The 15,644-nt window shown below is 27.3% G+C and overlaps 2 protein-coding genes across 5 annotated transcripts; one reads left to right on the top strand and one right to left on the bottom strand.

Moving 5' to 3' along the window:
* Positions 1–230: 230 nt before the first annotated feature.
* On the bottom strand, positions 231–4,143 carry LOC129606274 (E3 ubiquitin-protein ligase SH3RF3). The gene is made up of 7 exons (XM_055516505.1): positions 3,851–4,143; positions 3,692–3,800; positions 2,373–3,641; positions 1,745–2,315; positions 1,293–1,439; positions 1,048–1,221; positions 231–983 (listed from the first exon to the last, which is right to left on the bottom strand). Exons 1-7 carry the CDS (start codon positions 3,959–3,961, stop codon positions 809–811), a joined length of 2,556 nt encoding a protein of 851 aa, XP_055372480.1. The 5' UTR covers positions 3,962–4,143; the 3' UTR covers positions 231–808.
* Positions 4,144–7,688: 3,545 nt separating this feature from the next.
* LOC129606261 (uncharacterized) lies at positions 7,689–15,384 on the top strand. Of its 4 annotated transcripts, none has more exons than XM_055516482.1 (7): positions 7,689–7,806; positions 9,618–9,652; positions 9,716–10,012; positions 10,073–10,228; positions 10,284–10,873; positions 11,202–12,294; positions 12,400–15,384. In XM_055516482.1, exons 3-7 carry the CDS (start codon positions 9,718–9,720, stop codon positions 13,701–13,703), a joined length of 3,438 nt encoding a protein of 1,145 aa, XP_055372457.1. In that variant the 5' UTR covers positions 7,689–7,806; positions 9,618–9,652; positions 9,716–9,717; the 3' UTR covers positions 13,704–15,384. The 4 variants fall into 4 exon arrangements, with proteins under 4 accessions (XP_055372457.1, XP_055372459.1, XP_055372458.1 ...); XM_055516484.1 differs by having other exon boundaries at positions 7,765–7,879; XM_055516483.1 differs by lacking the exon at positions 7,689–7,806 and adding an exon at positions 7,945–8,600.
* The last annotated feature ends 260 nt before the right edge of the window (positions 15,385–15,644 follow it).

The following is a 15,644-nucleotide window of genomic DNA, read 5'->3' as shown; positions in this document are numbered from 1 at the left end:
AAAATTATTATATACCATTATTATTACCATAGTTGAATTTCTTATTTAAGCGTTTGATATAAAAACATTTTCTTACTTATTTTTAGAAAAGCGTAGCGCAATTTGATTTCATTTTGTTAAAATTGCATAAATTTTCCAATAAAAATAGAACAAGTTAGTAACACTTTTTACAAAAAGAAAGTAAAAAACATTTCCATAAAATGAAAGATTTTAAATTATTAATATATATATACAAGTAAAGACCCTTTGTGCAATATTAGAAAATTATAAAAAAATTATGGTTATGTTATTAGAAATTTGCATTAATAATTTTGTCATTTTTGAACAGAATTTCACCTAAACAATTTTATTATTATCAAATTTACATTTTTATCTTATTAGCGATTAAATATAGGATTTTTTTTATTTAATTTAGTGAAATATGTATTATATTAATATGTTCAGCCTGAACTTTAAAAAATATTCTTTTTTATCAGCTTATATCTTAATCTTACCAACTATTAAAATTTTATAAACTAAATATAATAACAATATTACTAGAACAGTGTTAAAAAAATATTGAAGATTAGTATAGCTAGATATATTACGAAATATTAAATAAATAGACGTGAAAACTGCTGTTAATAAATCAAGCAAAATTTAGATCTACTATTACTTTCATAAAAAACTTATGCATTTAATTCCAAACAATAAATTTAAAAATCTTTAGACAAATTAATTTAGACACATAATTTAAAATGGGAACCTTTGTATAACAAACGTTTTCTTGAATTTCAAAATACATATAAGAAAAAATACAATCTGCTTTTTATAAAAGAGGCTCCACAAAGGAAGCAGGAAATAAACCTGTTTTGTTTGTTTTTGAATGTGTGCCTTTGTACCAGCCATTTTTTTGTTTTCTGTGCACGAAAACTATATCACCTACGTTAAGTTCCAGCTCGAACTCGCTATTCGGTGGATATGAAACAATACATCGGAAACGTCTAAATTTTGGAAGAATAATTTGAGAAAAAAAAAAAACAATATAAATATAGTAATCCGTATTACCCTTCACGATTATTACTAGTTTTAATGCTGTTATTCACTGTCAATTGGTTCACTTTGCAAGTTGCATCTAAACTTTGAGTTTTACGATGAGTGATCATATTTATTGCAACAGAAGGATTTGAAGTAATCACCGCTTCAGCATTTCCAAACAAATTCTGGGCTGTTGCACAAACGCTTTTAAAGACAATATATAATTGCAAAAGATTTGTTATAATTGTAAAAGAAATAAGGAAAATGTGTCTTACCTTTGAAGAGAAGGTCGCTCCTTAGATCCTTTAAGTCTTTGTGAAGCAAAACAAGGTGATTCATTTTTTGAAGACGTTTTAGTTATATATTCTTTTGCTGTATCTCCTGGGAGAGTTTGCAACAACTGACTTGGACACGACCCAGACCTGAAACATAGTGTTTTAAAATTCAAAATCATTTTATAAAATGAATTAATAATTTTCTGAATCTGATTTCTGAGAAGTTTTTAAAATGAAGAAAAATTTTCTTTGAAAAGTACACTTCATACTTTATCAAATATTATTAAATATTCATTGTTAACAACTGGAAAAACACTAGATATTATAATTTAACTTTTAAGAATTTGACCATCAAACATTTAAAGAAAAATTTTAAAGACAATTTTCCAAAAGCTATAACTGGACTTATATCTAATTCAATATTAAGAAATATTCTACATTAATTTTTTTACCTAACGTGAATCGGGTGCGGTAGTAAGCTTATTTCTTTACTAAATAAATTTCCCTTGCAACCCACATCATCATTATGTGTACTTGGTTGTGTCGGAGACTTTGATCGTTTAATATTAGTTAAGCGTTTAACTAAGCTGCTGACGGATGATGAAGTAGTTGCTATTATTGGATTATTTTGAATTTTGTTAGGTGCGATATCCTTCACATCACAAGCACCAATATTTTTGATTTCTTTCGATTCAGTTGTAAGATTAGAATGCTTATCTAAAGAATCCACATGACCGATAGTATTTTCGGAAAAACTTGCATTAACTGCTCCTACTCCTAAAGCATTTGGAGTTCTTGGTGGTAATTCTGGTAAAGTATTATTTAGAAAATTTAATGAATTGGAACTGTTTAGTGGTTGAACGTTTTCGCTATGTTTCGCAAGCTTTTTCTGTTCCATTAGTTTTTGATGATCGTTACTCCTTAAAGCCGCTACATAATTTCCTGGGAAAACCCCTGATTTTTCCAACCAGTTTTTTCCCTTGAACCATCCATCTAAGCAACGTTCAGTAACTATGTAAATACCTAAAATATGTTAAATATTACCTTCTACTCTAAATAAAATAACGAAAAATTCCTTACACCCTTTTTTAAGTTCTAATTCATCAACCTTTTTCGGTTTATATGGATATAAAGCTATGTAATACCATGGCAAATTTGGGGGAACATTAGGTTGTTGCTTCAAAACATTATCTCTGTAGATTTGACCAAAATTTTGCTTTTCTACTTTTTGAGAACCATCTGTGGGGACAATTTGTTTGATATTTTTTGAAGGACCACATGCATTAACAACGTTCAAACCACTTTGTTGGAGTGATTTTTGGGTGGGCTCATGTGATGTGCTTAAAATTTCTGCTGAATATCGGTTCGATGCAACACTAAAGTTTTTACTTCCAGTTAAACCGTTGAGAGAATTTCTCTTTTCTTTATTAATATTTCGATGCCGAATATGAATATTAGAATTATCAGTCATTTTATTTTGAATTTGATTGATGGGGCTGTTGGAAACAGAATTTGAGCTTGAACTGCAAGATGAATTAGGACTTAAAAGTGCGGACGAAGACGAGGAGCTTGTTGTAGAATCACTCAGATTTGTATCTAAAGTTGGTAGTGGAGGTAAACTGCGTGCTACATGCTGAAAAATTCCGACTCTGCTGGTATTTGTATTTTTCGAGCTATCGCTTGTAAACATTTCTTCTTCTTTCTGTTGTAGTACATGCTTTGCGAGAGAATTCATTTCAGCAAATGCTATTGGAAATATTCCAATACTCGCACCGATACGTCCTTCAGCCCAGTTTTGATCAACACGTCGTAATACATTAATAACAGTGCCTTTTTTAAATGTTAAACATCCATCTTCTTCATTTGGGCCCATTTTAAAATCATACAACGCTATACATTGGGGTACAGGCAGTGGAACAATAATTTGAACATAGTTAATAGGAAACATTCCTTCTTTACCATTTGATATACCATAAAGCCAATTTGCATCAATTTTTCTTTTAATCAAAACGACATCTCCCTTATTAAATTTCAAATCTCCCACCTCTTTCGACTGAAAATCATATAAGGCAAGAGCTTTCGGTATACTCTGAACTCCAGATGAATGGTTTTCACGAATTTGTGGTAAGATCTGACGTTGACTAATTGAAACCGGATTAGATACATAATTTTTATGACATTCGATCAAATTTAGTGAAATTGATTGGCTAGATGCTTCGTAATTTACTTTATTATTGTGACTTTGAGGAATTTGACGTGCGTTTACAATTTTTTTTTCTACTTTGGAAGAGTTTGTTTCTGGTTGTTTACTAGGGGTTGACTGAATATTTGAATTAGCATTTTTTAAACCTTTAAAATTCAGAATTTTAGTGTTTAATTCTTTTTAATCTTGCAATTACCTTCTAAAATTCTCATCAACAAGACATTAGGCGGTAAATCGTCAATTTTTGAATCTACAAGAATTCTACATTCTGGACATCGTAGTTCCTTTTGGCTTGCGACTATTACCTGGAATATAATAACTGTTAGACTCATGTTTTTTTTTTTTTTTGTCTTACTTCAAGACATTTTTTGCAGAACGTGTGCTGGCATGGTAAAACTTTTGAATCATCCAAACGATCTAAGCACACACTACATTCAAGCAAATCGTTTAAAGTTGATTCATCCATTGTACGTTTTTTTCACTTATTTCTTTTAAGTATTAAATAAACGATGTTGGAGTTATATATTTTTTAATATCGATATCAATTTTCTTGTTTTTAATACATTCATATTGAACATGTTTATTATATTTTTAAATTCTTAACAAATTCTTTAAGAAAACGCCATCATGAAATTTCCCATATCTACTGCCAATAATGAACAAAAAGAAACTGAAGGACAAATATGTTGTGACCAACTGTCATTTATAGAAAAAGGAAAAGTGTAACTGGTCACTTAATCGGTTTATTTGCATTTATGTAGAAATAAAATTTCTATCAAGGTTCTCTGTCACTGCTTCAACTTATTTATATGCATACATACATTAAATATAAATTAAAAATTATTCATTAATGAAAATTTTGCGGCAGAAAAGTTGTAAAAGAGTGAAATAAATAAAATTGGAATTTAAATAAAGAATAAATTATTATATTTTGAAAACGTTCATTTTATCATTTTATCAAAATTCGAATAAAATTTTTTAATTTTAACCAAAAAAATGGTTGTATGTATGTACATACATATGTACAAATTTAGTCACCATCCACTTAACAAATTTTTGATTAAATTTTAATTTCAGTTCTTTTCTAATTTTTCAATGTCACAAATCATCTTATAAACATTGTTATAAATTTAACAAATACATTAACACATATCTTTTGATTTTTGTTTTTCATAATAATTTTTAAGATGTTTTGCTATTAAGGAAAAAATCAGATGATGTAGAGTGTAAACGAAATAGAGGGAGAAGTAAAATGGCCATTACAATAAAATAACGAGCACGAAAGAATTAATAATAAATACTACAAAACTGTTAAAATGCTGCTAATATTAAATCGCCAAATTGCTTTATCTTCAAAAAAAAGTTATTTGACAAGGACGTACCAGAAATATTTTGGTGTAAACTAAGCGTAACATGCATTAGCTGTACATTTTTTTTATAGTTTGTCCGTTTTCGTTGGTGAATCGTCTTTACCGCATAGTGATTTCTTAAAGAATTTACTATAAATAACAAAACTCACATTGTTAAAAAAAGCAAATTAATATTAATTATGAGTTTACTCGTACAAAAAAAGTTGACTTAGTATAATAATTCTACTTTAAGCCGCTGGATACTTTTTGGATATATTTTTTTCTCGAAATTGGATACATTTTATTTTTAACGAGTGGGAACACTGCTACGGATCAATAAATTCCCTAGTCCACCTCATGACAAAAGTCAACTTCGAATGATCCATATATATATCGAAAACTGCGCTATATTCGTGTTCTTAAACAAATTTTACTAATCAAGTTGTTCATCAACATTGCTAGCTTATCACAAAAATATTTACCTTATTATGGCAATCGCAGTTAAATCAGCTGTACCAAAAATAAGTAAAAGATTCTGAATTGAAACATATTTTGGTTAGATGTCATTTACCGAAATCAAATTTTTCAGAAACTGGAAATTAAAAAAGAAATTTTTTCTTTTGGGCACAAGATAATCATAAATATCAAACATAAAAAAAACTGAAATTTAATATTTTGAGGATTTTAAAAATCATGTTGATGAATTTGATGCTAATGATGTTGATCATTTTGTCTTTCATTTATTTCCATTTAATTTTTTTAGAACTCTTCAAACTTTTGAAAATAAGTGCTTATAATTTTCCTCTGTCCATGTACACGATTGCAAAACTTCTACACCCTTGAAGAAAGAAAGTTGAATTTTCATAAAATATAAATTGATATCTCTTATAATTGAATATTAACAAGAAATGGCGGCTAAATTTAACCGTTATCTAAAGCCCGTTCCTCTTTAAGTTTTTGATATCGGTTTTCTTTTATAAAATAGATTGTAGAAGTCTGAAACTTTTCTAGCTTTTAGAAACTAACAAAAAAATATTTCCCAACCCCAGACCCTCGAAAGGTTTCGCCTCTCCAAATTTCTAAAAGTCGCATTTTTGACAGCATATATTTCCGAAAGTGCAAGCTTCTATGAAATTTCTATGAATGAAAGCTAACAGTAAATGACGCGATCAACCCTTGAATTCGACTTTATTTAATTATTTTACTAGACATTTAAAGTTTGAACCAACTTTATAAATTTTGTGAGGTACTTTCAGCAAGTAATTTTTTCGATTTATAAATTATTTATTTTGTTCATAAAAACAAATTTCTATATTGAGTGTCTACACATACTATAACAAAATGTGTAAATTTTACCGCAATCAGTACTTTTAATAATAAAAAAAAAACATAGTGTTCTTTCGAAAAAGATTTAAAATTTAAATCAAGAAAAAGATCAAGATTTTAAAAATTTTTAAATTTTTGGAAAATTTTTATATATATTTATTATTAGTATGTGGTGATGTGTATTTCCACTGACGTCTTTATATAGGAGTCTATATTTCTAACAAAAATATTTGTATTTGTATTTTTCATAAATATACGCATACATAAAAACTCTCTTTTTTTAATTTTTTTAAGGAAAATTTTTATTTTTCCTTCTAAAAAACTGAGAAGTACAATTTAAAAAAGCCGAAAAGTAGGAAAATAAAATGTTCATATTTTTTTGTATGAATTTTTAAATCTATATAAGAGTTTCTGGCTGTACTTTCTTTTATTAGTTTTTGCAATTTGGTTTTACATTTTTAATTGTTAATTATTGTACTTAATATTAGCAAAATTTCTTTTTGTTTCATCTTTTTTTTGTTTTTCTTAATTTTTATTTTCCCGAAATAGAATTTTTCACTATTTGGCCCAAATTAAAAAAAATTTTTTTTGTTAACGGCATTTTTGGTTCATGAACCCAATACTGCAAATTCAAAATAGCATGAGCATGATTTTTAATTATGAGTTCATGAGCAAAATTTAGTTTTTATTCAACTATCAAAAATATGTTGCGCATGTATCACATTATTGTTTTGCAGTATTGTGTTTATGAAAATGCCAATCATGTTCATATAAGACCTATATTCAACCGGCGATCAAGCATTATTCCAACATCACAAAAAGTCCTTACCCTCTTTTATACCACCTATATCATTTCAAAGACTCTGTTCTAGTAAGTTAACTTTTTTGCGGGTAGGAAGAAAAAGATAGGTGTATCTAACCTTTTCCCCCATTAGAAAGAGTTACCCAGCATTTACACGTAAAAGGTTCTTGCAAGAAAGTTGCAATATATACAAAAATTTTACTAACACATTGAAATATTTCTACTTGCTTGTTTACTTGCAGTTCAACTTGCAAGAAAATTTTGCTGCCAGTAATTTGAGCAAGTAATTTGACATATTGAGAAATTCACAAAAAAAAATTTGTTGTTTTGATTTTTTTTTTTTTTAATTTAAAATTTTTGAATTTTGTTTTGAAAAAATTAAACTTAGCAAACTTATGGTTTCTAAAATTTATAAACAATTATATATATTGCTAGTTGTTTTCTTCTCAAAGACATTTTCAAAAATTAACTTGCTAAACGCCTACGTCATAATAGCAAGTAATTTGACATTTCGAAAAACTAATTGACAATTAATATTATACAAACTTGCTTGCAAGTAACTTGTATGTGTAAATGCTGGGTTAGTTTCATATTAAGAACAATTTTTTCAAATTTACTTAAAAGGTTTTTATTCCAGATAAGGAAAAAATCTATTACATTTTCAATTGTCAAAATGCTAAATAATTAAAAATTTTGTCAGCTGTCATTCCTTTCATGTTTTATTTAATCTTTATTGTTGTTTTTGTAATTTATTGTAGTATCAAGCAGATTTTGTGGTTTATATTTACCTAAATTTTTAAAATACGAGGAAATAAACTATTTATAATTTTACATGTGAGTTACATATATCTTTTTTTTGATTTGATTCAAGAAGAATATTTCACATTGATGTAGTATTTTCTGAATGGTAAGCAAATCAAATATAATTAGTAGTTCCTCCATTTTGTATGCAAGTATGGATATTCGTACATATAGCTTGAAAGTACTAAAAAACAATTTACTCTAAACATATTTTCTGCTGTAACACTCTTAGTATCAGTTGTAGGTAATGTTTTTTTAAAAATTTGATAGTGAACTTTGAATATTATTTTTTAAATAAATAAATTTTAATTTATACACGAATAATAGTTTAATAATGGTGAAGGAAAAATAAGAGTGAAATACTTGTTTAATTTTATTCTGAGGATGAAAGAGAAATAAACTTAAACAGCTGACTGAGACATATGTAAAGGGCAAATTTTTCTGTCGGCACAATGCATTATATTCATAATCCATAAAAAAAAATACAAAATTATAACGATTATTTCAAATTCCATTCATATCAGTGCTACCATTTTGATAAATGTTCTTCGGCATTTACATAAGAGAAAATGAGATACACACATATCGTTTGAATCATATAGAAAAAAAAGAATAAAAGAGAAGCAAAATAAAATGGCTATTTCTTTGAAAGTCGGAACTGTAGTGTGATTTTATTTTTTTTATTTGCAAATGAAAAGTATATTTTATTTTATTTATAAAATTTAAATTCATCATATAAAGTTGTGTATTCAAAATAGTAACTTAATGCGATTGTTAAAGTTGAAACGGGTAGATATTCGCATAAAAAACGCATGAATTGTTTGGAGGTACTGAAAATTTCCAATAATAATTAAAAAAGAAAAATTTAGAAATCAATATGTTATTTGTTCAATGTTGAAAGAATTGTATAAAAAAATATAAAAAGTTTAAAGCGGCTTAAACAATAATTTGTAAAGATATATAAGTCTTAATGTATACATGCATAGGGATTTACTCTTCAATATTTTTTTTTTAATAAAGGAGAATCGGAAGGAACATTGATTTTTTGAGTTTGTATTATATAGGTATCTACATTTATGTATGTATTTCATTAATGTTATAATTATTCGGTTGGAATACTTTTTCTCTTAGTAAAAATTTTATTCATTGACAACTCAACGGAACTTTTCCATTTCTTAATTGTAAAAACTTAATTAAAATTTTTATATACCAACGTATCTCTTTTTATGCACATTTTTGAAATGGTGTCCACTAATGTAAATTTTATTCAAAAATAGATAATACAACTACCATCATTAAAGGTGAGTACATAATCTTGTTTAAATAGTTGATTGAATAAATGCTAGTATTCTTATTAGGTGATTAGTTATTTTTTCTATGCGATTACACACAGTATTTTACATTTCACTATTCAACTTTTATTAAATTTTCTTTAGTCAAGACTGAAGAACCTTAATATAATAATTCCAATTATACTTCTAACTTCAATTTTATCACGAGTATTAAAGAATATTAAAAAAATAAATGTTTCATAATAACAATCTACCTAATACATACTTATATATTTCCTACTGAGTTTAATCGAATATTACGCTTCAAATAATTGTAAAACTTATTTTTTTGTGTTTTTAAAAGCAAAATACATTTTTTTATATTGCTAAAATAGTCAATCAAAAAGTATTTACGTTTAACCTTTTTCAATATTTTTAAAAATTACTTGCATTGATTTCAATTTAGCTGTCATGTCTAGGGCTGAAAGGGATAGCAAAATACCTATTATATTTACATTCCTTTCTTTTTTAGAGATAATTTTAAAGTTCCCAATTTTATTACATTATTTTCAGAAACAATCAAATGTAAAGGCAACCGTGACTTTCAAGTAAGTAAAAATAATTTCAAATAGTCTTTTTTATAAAGAAAGTTTGAATCACAAAAAAAATAGGAATGGGTAAACGTTTGGCATCTGATAATCATCAAATTCCACCAAAAAAGAAAAGATTAAATGGATATAAAAAGCAGAAACGCAAAAACAGTGGTTCTTCAAACGAACAACCCAGCTCTGATGAAGATTCTATTGGTGATACAACCGAAAATATTTCAATAACGAAAAAAATTGATGTGCATATGAAACAAAATGATTCTTCACCGAGACCTATTTACCAATTATCTGGAGATATTGTCAACGGAACAATTCTAACGGACATCAAACAAAAACAGTGGAGAATTGGGAAGCCTGTTGGTAGGCATAAAAAAAAAATATGTTTTTTTTTTTATTTTAACAGAATTTTTGTTTTCGTAGGTAAAGGAAGCTTTGGAGAGATTTTTCTTGCTTCAGACAACGTGAAAACACCAGTGACTAAAGATAATGCAAAATATGTTGTTAAAATTGAACCACATTCAAATGGTCCATTATTCGTTGAAATTCACTGCCTAATTAATGTTAATAAAAAGGATGGTATGTAATTTAATGTAATTCCTTATTTAATATTGCTAGCCTGTTTTTATTTCAGACGAGAAAGAACCTATGCCTCCTGGAGTTCCTTCATATATTGCTTCTGGATCACATTATTTTCGTAATGAACGTTACAGATTTTTGGTATTGCCCAGATTTGATCGTGAATTGCACTCAATTATAAAACATTGTCGAGTTAGTCAAAAATCTTTAATCGTTTTGGCTGTTCAAATTCTGGATATACTACAAATACTACATGATAAAGGATATTGCCATTCGGACATTAAAGCAGAAAATTTAATGATTAGTAAATGCACTTATAGAAAATCATTAGTTATGCGGTATAGGTCAAAGGATATAGAGTCAGATCATGAAAGTTCGGAAGTCGAAGACGAAAGCAATGACGAAAATAAAAGTAGTGACGGAGAGAGTGACTCTGCAAAAACAGATACTGACAGTGGTGAACAAGAAAGTGATTCTGATGGAGAGGATAATTATGAAGATGACGAAGATGGAGAGGAAACAGAAGATGAATCAGAAGACGAAGCTAATGGAGAACAGAGTGACTCAGACTACAATTACAAAACGCCAGTGAACAAAAAGACAAGATTAAAAAAAAATTATGTTCAATTTAGTGGTTCAAATCCTGTGAGTTTTTTTTAAGCTTTAATACAACAAATTTTAAAATTACCATAAAATAGCAAACGTCATAAGTTACCATTTTCCCAAAAATCGTTACATTTTCAATAGGAATAATTTGCATTTATTTATATTACTTACATTAACAACGCAAATCTGTATTGTTTGATATCATCTCTTATCTTCAAACATCTGTACAACTAATTCTTTGAAGATTCATTAAAATTAAAAAAGAATTTTAAAACTTTATTATTAAGATTATTGTTATTTTATTTTTAATAAAAATAAAAGTTAAAAGTTTCAATTTTAGAGATTAATAAAAATTTCATAATTTTAGGTGCGTTCTTGCCGTTCTAAAAATAGTTCTGCAAATACAACCTACCAAGAAATGGTTTCTTCACACTATTTGCGACCATCTAGAAAAGTTAATTATTCATCATTTTTCAACGATGATAATTCCAAAAGTCCAAAAAACTCAGATTGCAACGACGAAAATGATGAAATTTGGACAAATGCTAATTATTTATCCAAAAATTGTAGACTGAAATATCGTAATAGCAACAACAGTTTAACAAAATCAAATCGCAAATTAAATACTGGCAATAACCATCACAATATTTCTAGAACAAATGTATTATCTTCAGGAAGTGGAAGTGAGTGCATCACTGAAGAACGCTTATTTTTGATTGACTATGGACTAGCTTCAAAGTTTGTGGACGTATCTGGAGTACACCGTCCATTCTGTATGGATCAACGCCGAGCACACGATGGTACATTAGAATTCACATCACGAGATGCTCATATGGGGGCTCATTCGCGCCGAAGTGATCTTGAGTGTTTAGGATACAATTTAATATTTTGGTCACAAGGATTTTTACCATGGCGAGAAAAAGCTGCCTTGCAACAGCCAGAAAAAGTTCATGGCATGAAAGAATATTTAATGGCCGATGTGCGCCAAATGTTGAAACATATATATGGAAAACAAGTTCCTAAATATCTGGGAGAATATATGTATTATGTCGGTAAATTAGCATATGATGAACGACCCGATTATGAAAAATTAAAAATGATATTTCTGAAGGAATACAAAAAGCTAGGATTCAGAGTGGAGCATATAAAACTAGATTTAGAAGATTTATTGGAAAATTCAATTAACGTGAAAAAAGAAATGCAAGACAAAAATATATTAGAAATGAAAAATATTAAAAGTATTATGAAAAATTTAGGTGTTATTATGCCATTCCAAGAGTCAAACGTTAGTAGGGTGTCGCCCAAAAATTTGCGTTCTAAAGAAAAAAACTCTTGCAAGAAGAAAAAGAAATTTTCATGGGCTGAAATACTAAGTCAGGACCCAGATCAAATTGCTCGAGAACGTGCTGAAAAAGAATTCGAAAGAGATTCGGCAGAGACACCAGTGATACGTTTTAAAGGTAACTATTTAGGAATTTTATGTTTCTGTTATTGTCTTTCCGGTTTTTTTATTATTTGTATTAAATTATATTAAAGTTACACGTTTTATATAATTAAAATTTTAGGAAAGCCGACATATGCAATATTGGAGATACAAAATCGAATAAGAAAATTTAAGGACCGTTTAGATTCTGTTCCTGAAGAAGGTGACGAAAGTGAAAACTTGCGTATAAAGGGATATAATAAACAAATGATTGATGTTTTAAGAAAACGTCAACAGTCATTGTTTGCAGATGTTACAAATAGCAATGGTAAGAAAACGAATAAAGGAACGGCAAACAACATTCAAAATAATGATACATTCACAACACCGTTAAAAGAGCCTAATAGGCGTTCAAAAGATATCAAACGTTTAAAAGAAGTTATTTCAAATAGTGGACCGGAAATTGTTCGCACTAGAAATAAAGAAGGGTTAAGAACTACAATTACACCAACTAAACGTAGCTTAGATTACACATATACTAATCAAGCTAGGAAGCGTGCAGGAAAAAAACTAAACTTGGAGGATGTGAACTGCATTAGTGCTAATAATTATAAAATTGCCAATGGTGTGGTCGGAAATTCGAAAAACAATTTTGCTGATAATTCCTATATTAAGAATCGCTCATTAGGATCAAGTATTAAATCTTTACGTTCAACGACAATTACAGCAGCTACTCCAACACCGTCAACAACAAAAACTGCTGCAAATAATTTTAAAAGTATTCAAAATAATAATCCTTGCTATGAAATAAGCGGGACTGATGATTCCTCTTGTAGTAGTATTCACTCAATTTCAAGTTTAAATGAAAACAGTCGCAGTAGTGCTAGCAACAGTAGGAAATCAACTAGATCAAAGTCTTCTTCAGCTTCATCGAATTCCACAACAGCGTCGACATCATCTTCAATGGCAGCGGCAGCAGTTACAGTTGCTCAATCATCATCAACGACACAGAAAATTTTATCACGTTATCAACAGACATTAAAAAGAGTGGGCGAAAATGAAAATAGTAATTCAAGTACCAATAGTAACAATAGTTGTAATACTATCAACAGCAACAATTCATTTCCACCAGCAAGTCTTAGTGATGAAGATACCCGTGATGTAATGGTTAGTTTTCCACCTAGATCAACACTAAAAAGCAAAAGCAGTAACGCAAACAATAATAACAGTAATAATAAACCCCCAATCAATCGAGTACGAATACGGATTAATGGTACTGCATCAATTGTAAAAGAGCTGAGTCCTATAAATTCCCAACAGAAGCATCCTGTTATAATAAATGGTGAAAATAATGCTTCAAATGGAAACATTACTAGCAGTAGTCGACGTAAAAAAAGTATTCCACAAAAACGTAATGTGAAAAGTGAGTATTTGCGATGCGTTTAGGATTGATATAAAAATAAACCTCTAAAAATTGGTAATAATTTTTTCTGTAAACGTCAAAATGTAAGTCAAAAACAATATATTTATGCAGAGGCAGAATTTATAAAATAAATTATTCTTTTTTAATATAAAGAAAACAACAAAAGCATATTGTCTTTGCTTACTTCATTGAATTCCTAAAAAATTCCTTGTTTGAGTTGTATGTATTTTTTCTAAATAAGAACTGTAGCAAAAATATTAACACAATACCGAATATATGTTATATTTGTATTTAATAATTTAAATTTATGAAAACATTAATAATTGTGTAGCAGATTACACAACTATAGGTAAATTATATTTTTGATTAAAATACATTATGTACATAATTTATATATTTGTTTTGATTTTATAAATTAATTTTTATTAAAAAAATTACTTAAATTATTTTGTGGAAAAATCTGCAATCAAAATATTTTGCTAAAATCGTCTAACTTATTAAAAATTTTAATATTTTATTGCAATGAAGACTGATGTAATAATGATTTATGTTTTGCTTAAAACATTATAAATCTTTTTCATAAAAGTTAATGTTGATTGCAACCTAAGAAATATTCCAAGCAAATTTGATATTCTTTGATACACATATGCATATGCGTAAAATATGAGAAAGTGAATTAAAAGAAAAAAATATAAAATAATTAACTTCGTAATTCTCCAATTAACAATTAGCTGATTTACAATTTTTGTTGAATTTTATTTAACTTTATTTACTTATTTGTATTGATGTGCATATATTTAAACATTTTTATAAAAACTATATAAATACACGTGTATGTAAATACGTATTATACAGTATACTATTACATAATACTACATTTATAAATATACTTACATGTACGCCCATATGTATATTTACAATAAAATGTAATATAAATAAATTTTTTTTAGTTATAATGTACCTAAATTTGAAATATTTTAAATAAACTTCTAAATTTTCTTCCTTTTATCCTAGTGTTTTTTTTAAAGAATCGTTTGCTTCATTCTACGTTTATTGCCTTCCTAAGGTCTATGAAAAGATAGTTGAATATTTTTGAAAAAGAGCAATTGCAATTTTAATGTTCTAATGAAAACTTAAAAATCATTTTCAAATTTTAATTAATTTATTTTTATTTTATTAAGAAAAAAAAACGCATATGTATAAGTTATCAGTAATAAATTTTTATCAAAAATTGAATTTGGACTGTTTAAAACTAAAACGCGAAAAGATATAGAAATGAAAAAATAACTAAAGAAACTTAATTTAAGTTCGTCTAAGCAGTATTACATTTAATTTTATATTTAAAAAAAAATCAGTTACAAAAATATCAAAATTATTAAATTTCCAATTTTATAAGTAGATATTAATAATTTCGTTTTGTGTTAACTTAGGGAAATAAATATACATACATAACATAAAATTAAACTCGGGTTCGATATGAAGAGTAATTCAAAAAATTTTATAAAAAATATGTGAAATTAATTTACATATTATATTTGAAACGTTCTTTTTTTAATTTCTGATACAACAATTTGCTTTTTTTTTTAATTATTGTACGTAAGACAAGTATATTATAATAGAAATTAAATTTTACTCCAAAATAAATTCTTATTAAAATTAGTAAAAATAAAAAAAAATAAAAGTGTACCCCAAAAAAAAAAATTAATAAAATCAATGTGCTAATTGTAAAACTTAAAAAAAAAATAAACATAAAATAAACATTATAAGGAGTATGATTGCGTATTATAAACAGTTATATAATTGTGGTCCGATATATTTTCAGCAATTAAGTGGTAGTTATTAAGTTTTTTTCCTAAAATGCAGCATAAAAGTTAATGTTCTTAATGATGCGATAATGTTGTTAAAAATTAACATTTGCACAGAACTTTGAATTGAAATTTACAAACAAGTACGGTAGTACAATG

The sequence above is a fragment of the Condylostylus longicornis genome, unplaced genomic scaffold (assembly GCF_029603195.1).
Source record: "Condylostylus longicornis isolate FDR11 unplaced genomic scaffold, ASM2960319v2 ptg000018l, whole genome shotgun sequence".
NCBI classification, from domain to species: Eukaryota; Metazoa; Arthropoda; class Insecta; order Diptera; family Dolichopodidae; genus Condylostylus; species Condylostylus longicornis.
This window is presented reverse-complemented; position numbering and strand designations above follow the sequence as displayed.